The sequence below is a fragment of the Anoplopoma fimbria genome, chromosome 15 (genome assembly GCF_027596085.1).
Source record: "Anoplopoma fimbria isolate UVic2021 breed Golden Eagle Sablefish chromosome 15, Afim_UVic_2022, whole genome shotgun sequence".
In the NCBI taxonomy this organism is placed as follows: Eukaryota; Metazoa; Chordata; class Actinopteri; order Perciformes; family Anoplopomatidae; genus Anoplopoma; species Anoplopoma fimbria.
Window position 1 is genome coordinate 17450665 of NC_072463.1, and position 5531 is coordinate 17456195.

At 43.8% G+C, this 5531-nt stretch overlaps 1 protein-coding gene across 1 annotated transcript; it reads right to left on the bottom strand.

The window, feature by feature from the left end:
• Positions 1 to 2533: 2533 nt before the first annotated feature.
• On the bottom strand, positions 2534 to 5204 carry foxa2 (forkhead box A2). Its single transcript, XM_054613590.1, has 2 exons — positions 4866 to 5204; positions 2534 to 4151 (listed from the first exon to the last, which is right to left on the bottom strand). Exons 1-2 carry the CDS (start codon positions 4935 to 4937, stop codon positions 2973 to 2975), a joined length of 1251 nt encoding a protein of 416 aa, XP_054469565.1. The 5' UTR covers positions 4938 to 5204; the 3' UTR covers positions 2534 to 2972.
• Positions 5205 to 5531: the final 327 nt, after the last annotated feature.

The window sequence follows — 5531 nt, forward strand, 5'->3', positions numbered from 1 at the left end:
CTGTTTCGAGTGTCACAACAGATGATTCGATAAGATGGTTTTGTTTAAAACAATCACCAGCACTGAAAACAAGTGGAATTATCTCATCCTCTTATTTCCGCTTTTAAGTAACATTTTTTTTTAAATCATCGTTGAGACTAAATCACCTGTTAGTGGACAGGTTTTTGGTTTTGCAGTGCAGCAGGATCTCTCTCCATCACACAACTCAAAAGACACACAGAAACTTGAATCAGCCTCCACCACACAACCTGCAGATCCCCTCAGCTTTGCACCACCCTGTCGTGAAATCCAATACGTCTCCTTTCTCTTGAATTTAGGATATCAGCCTCTTCCACCACCACCAGCACCCCCACACCCCCCCACACCCACCACCACCACCACCACCACCACCCCTCCTCATACATGTCGGCCAGCAAAACCACCTCTCTCCCTCTTTGTTAAAAGAAAATACATAGGGAGTTTTATTTTTATTTTTTTTAAGACACCCTTACAGAGAATAAAAAAAGATTCATACCTGTGCAAAATAGCCGGTGCTTGTTGTTGGCAAGCCACACAGGAGCCCATTGTAGAAGCTCGCCTTCTGCCTTCTGCAAAGGGCTCCAGACATCACGGCATTTATTTGAGCTCAAACTCTGTCACTGTTGACTTTAGCACAAAGCAAAGATTTCACTGCCCCGCTAGTTAAAAAAAAAAAAAAAAAAAAAAAAAAAAAAAATGATTATTTTACAGAGATATCGATCAGTGTGCTAAAAAAAAAAAAAAAAAAAAAAAAAAAAGAAATCAAAAAAGAAATCAGCTTAGCATTATATGTCTAAAATGAATAGAACGAAATGTAATGTCTGTGTAAATTTACTGAGCCTCGGCGTCCTATTCAAAGTTTACACTTGTGCAATTTGGCTTGTGTGTGTACTCTTCCTATATGTGGGCATAGCCTCCACTCCATTGTTTACTGCCTTTGTTTATTCGCAGATCACGCTGTTTAAAGTGCGATCTGTAAAGAGGGTCTGGAGAATAAACGCACACTTTTAGGCCCTACGTGTTCAGAAGGCGAAAGGGTGTCATTTGGTTATAAGGGGGAGCAAAAAAAAAAAAAAAAAAAAAAAAAAAAAAATCCCTACTATAACTACCCCGGCCTTGGATTTGAGCACAGCAGGGAAGGGGCGAGCAGGAGGAGGAGGAGGAGGAGGAGGAGGAGGAGGAGGAGGAGGGGGGGGTTGGATTCATTTGGACTACAACTAGCCTATCTTATCTAACAAGAGGGGAGGGTCCGGCTACTTTAAGAAATAGGAGGTAGACAATGAACCCCCAGATTGTGGGGAGAGAAGTTAGAGCATCACATTCAGGCGGCTCTGTTCCCAAATCAGCCCCCTTTTTCCAGCAACTATTCTCCTGCTCCACGGGGAGGCTGTTTTATGTGACAATGACACTTAATCTTATTCACTGATCTAAACTTTGCTGTGTGTGAGTGTGTGTGTGTGTGTGTGTGTGTGTGTGTGTGTGTGTGTGTGTGTGTGTGTGTGTGTGTGTGTGTGTGTGTGTGTGTGTGTGTGTGTGTGTGTGATTGGCAGGCAGGCATGGCGTTTGAGTGACAGTGCTAGAAAGGTTTGGATCATAATGTGTCTCACTGTATGTGTGGGAATTAAATGGTTGACATGTATATCATTATTTGAGCAACTCTTCCTACACACGTCTTCCTCCAACTCTTCCTTTGAGGGGGGGGATGAAACTGAACCAAGTGGGCATGTTAGCCATTCTTTGGTTTGATTTAAATGTCAGCAGAAAACACATATTTTCATTTGAAGCCTAGTTGGATAAGAATTTGTGTTTTAGTTGGATTAGAATGTGTGTTTTATGTCCCGCTTTCTTCTTTATAAAGTGTTTCTATTTGTGGGGTTTCTTCTTCATCACTTCGGTGCCAAAGTATTACAAAGTGGCTGATGTGTGTGGGATAAACTTCTTTCTTCATAAATATCTCACTTTGCGTTTGGGATTAATAACCGTATGTTTGTTTTGTTTACATTTTCTTAATGACAGATTGAGAACATTGTTCTCGTTGTTGTCCAGCAAAGCTATTAATCCCTGTTGAAAAGATGCGCCTTATTATAAAAGCACATGGATGGGAGTGGTTTTAAAAAATATATAAAAATGTGAAACTCATTGTAAGCCCTCTTTTTGAACGTGTTAATGTTGTTATGCATGTGATAAATAGATACAACTGAATAAGTGATAAATAAACACGGTCTTTAATTAACGCTTCGTCTTAACAAATGTTAGTTTTTCCCATTTAATATTATTTAATGTAAAATATTCATAATGTTTATTTTCATAAATGTGAAAATGTGCTAATATATATTTTGTAAATATTTGTTACTTTTATTTACATTTATTTAAGTCCATCCTCAAAAGGGACACAACCGTTGTAACGGTTGCCTGTAATGGTGGAGACGCTTGTTGCCTCCTCTAGACTATATTGTTTCATATATTGTATAATAATATTAATAACAATCATAATAACAATAATAACACCATCATATTCAGAAAACAAAACCAATAACACTTTAATATAGATTCTGTTCTTGTCACTACAAGAATACACATATACAAGCCATAAATAGGAATTACACAAATGATTGAAGAAAATCCTGCGAGGCATTTAAATTCATTTAGGAATCCAGTCTCAGATGCAGATGGAGGCTATTTTACAGCAAGTTGTGGTTGTTTGTCTTTGGGGTCCATTCCTGAAGCCGACTTCTGAACAGATCTCGTCACATTATCATTACTTTTAATTATTATCATTATTATCAACATACTTTCTCAAAATAATTAGGCTACGAACAAACTCGACAACTAAAACGGTGGGAAACGTCAAAAATATTTGAAATACGTATTGTACACAAACTCTATATTTTTTTTTTTACAAATGTACAAATTGAACGGGAAGAAAGTCCACATCGCACTGAGGGGTGAAGAGTTTATGAAGAGTTCATGATCGGCCTGGAATAGACGCCCTGGTAGTAAGTCGTGTCAGGCATGGATGAAGCATCCAGACCGGCTTTCCCCGCCATGGAGCCCATGGAAAGAGCCCCGGCCATGGGGGAGCCGTAGCCGGAGTAATGCATCACCTGCTCGTAAGTCTTTAGGTCCATTTTGTGGTGCTGCTGCTCCGAGGACATGAGGTTATTTATGGAGAACGGGTGGTTGAAGGAGTAGTGGTGCTCCGGCTTCAGGTGCGCATCGTGCGCCAGGACCGAGTGATGCTGAGACATGAGGTGCTGCTGCCCCTGCGACACCGGGGAGTGGGCGGCGTGCTCCGGGCTCAGGGCCTGGCTCGCCTTCATGTCCGACATGGACCTCTTGTGGTCGTTGGAGGAGGAGTTGGAGTGCGGGGACTCGTTGCCGTTGCAGCTTTCCGAGCTGCTGTTGGAGGAGCCGCCGTCTCCCCCTTTGCGGCCGCCGTCCTTCGGGTTGGTCTTCTTATCGCACTTGAAACGCTTCTGCCTCCTCAGGTAGCAGCCGTTCTCGAACATGTTCCCGGAGTCCGGGTGGAGGGTCCAAAAGGAGCCTTTCCCGGGTTTATCCGGCGACCTGGGCACCTTGAGGAAACAGTCATTGAACGACAGAGAGTGGCGGATGGAGTTCTGCCAGCGCTGCTGGTTCTGTCGGTAAAAAGGGAAGAGGTCCATTATCCACTGGTAGATCTCGGCCAGTGTCAGCATCTTGCTGGGAGACTGCTGGATGGCCATGGTGATGAGGGAGATGTAGGAGTACGGCGGCTTGGCGTGCGTGTAGCTCCTGCGGTAGGTCTTGGGGTCTCTGGACCTGTTGATGCTGGACTGTCCGTAGATGGGGCTCATGGCGTTCATGTTGGTGTAGGACGTCAGGGCGTTCATGGACGCAGGCTGCGCGGTCATGGGACTCATGCTGGGGCTCAGGGCTGCGCTCATGGCCGTCATGCCCGCGCCCATGCCGTTCATGGCTCCGGCGCCAGGCGACATGCCGGTCATGGAGGGGCTCATGCCCGTGTTGACGTATGACATGTTCATGGAGTTGGCCGTCATGTTGGCAGTGGTGCCCATGCCGGACATGCTCATGTAGGTATTCATAGAGTTCATTCCCAGGCCCGTGTTCATGTTGCCAACCGAGGTGTAACACTGTCAGTGAGGGAAAGAGGCAATCATGAGTTTCATCATGGCATAAAGAGTTCATTACTTTACACAGAGCTTCTTTCTTTTATATTAAGATGTATACATTGATAGCAATCATTTCAAAATAAGATTACAGTTATTTGAAACGCGCACTGGAAGATACAAGTTTAAATGGACACGTATGATCCTGCTTAGGCGTCAAAATCGTTTTTAAATTTTTTTAAAAACACAGCTGCATGTGTTCAACAACTGGTATAAATGAAGTGAAATAATCCGCTAAACCGCTAAAAATGCGCACTGTCGTTGAGAACGTTCACACCTAATATGACTGCGCTCACGCACAAAAAAAAAAAAAAAAAGCGACCGCAACACAAATATTTGAATCAATCTCCCCAAAACCAAACAGTTCAGGTGTTTGTTGAGTGGAAACATGGCACAAAAATAATAATAATAATAATAATAATCTGATTTAGTAAAGAAATACGTATAGACCTATGAAATTATAATCCGAGTAAAAAAAGTTCTCCCCCCCCACCCCCCTCCACCTACATGTCAAGCAACTTTGTTAGGTTAGTGCGCTGTGTGGAGATGGGGGAGGATTTGGAGGCGCCTCAAGTCAATATTTGATCACAAAGTTAATATTATCTCAGGGCTAATATTGAGTTGTATAAAATGGGATTGGCTTTAGACGGGAAAAAAATATATATTTAAGGTACCCACCTCGGGCTCTCCGTAGTAGGTGCTCCAGTCGGTGTGTTCGTGTCCTTCCATTTTAACTGCTCCAAGCATCATGGAGGACTTCCACAAAGCGTCTCCCAGCAGGGGAAAAGCCCGAAGTCTCTCTAATAGCAGGTGACTGGGGACCACTGGGTGTGTTTTTGGTCGTCGGTGGGGTCCCTTCGTCCAGGACTGGCGTTGATGTGTGTCTTACGGAGCCAGCCGTGAAATGCGTCTGTCAGTGAGTGGAGTTGAAATGACGCTCCGTGCTGCCTGTTAACGCTGTGATATAGCTGTGAGCGCTAGGCAAGCCTCCAATCCCTACTTCTACGCCTTGGGCCCTATTTGAATAATCTCCTCGCACCTAGGCGTGAGACTCCTCCAAGCTCAGCCCCCACCATCACCACCACCACCACCAGCACCACCCCCCACCCCCCTCCCCGCCAATTGTACACCTGCACTGACTGAAAAGAACAGTTTCTTATGAAAAGCTTCATTATAAACTATTGTATTTTGGCTGAGGCCAACACAACAAAAAAAAAAGAGATAGAAAAAAAAAGAAAGAGCTATAAAAGGAATGTCTGGCGCTCTTCTTTTTGGTGTGCTTTTCATGACGCACATCCTTCCAAAGGGTTTATTCCACTTCAACTGAGCTGGAAATCATAAAGC

Coding starts and splice junctions, on each gene's coding strand:
- foxa2 (XM_054613590.1), bottom strand. CDS start 4,937: ATGATGCTTGGAGCAGTTAAAATGGAAGGACACGAACACACCGACTGG. Junction 4,152..4,865: donor CCTACTACGGAGAGCCCGAG/GTGGGTACCTTA, acceptor CCTCACTGACAG/TGTTACACCTCGGTTGGCAA.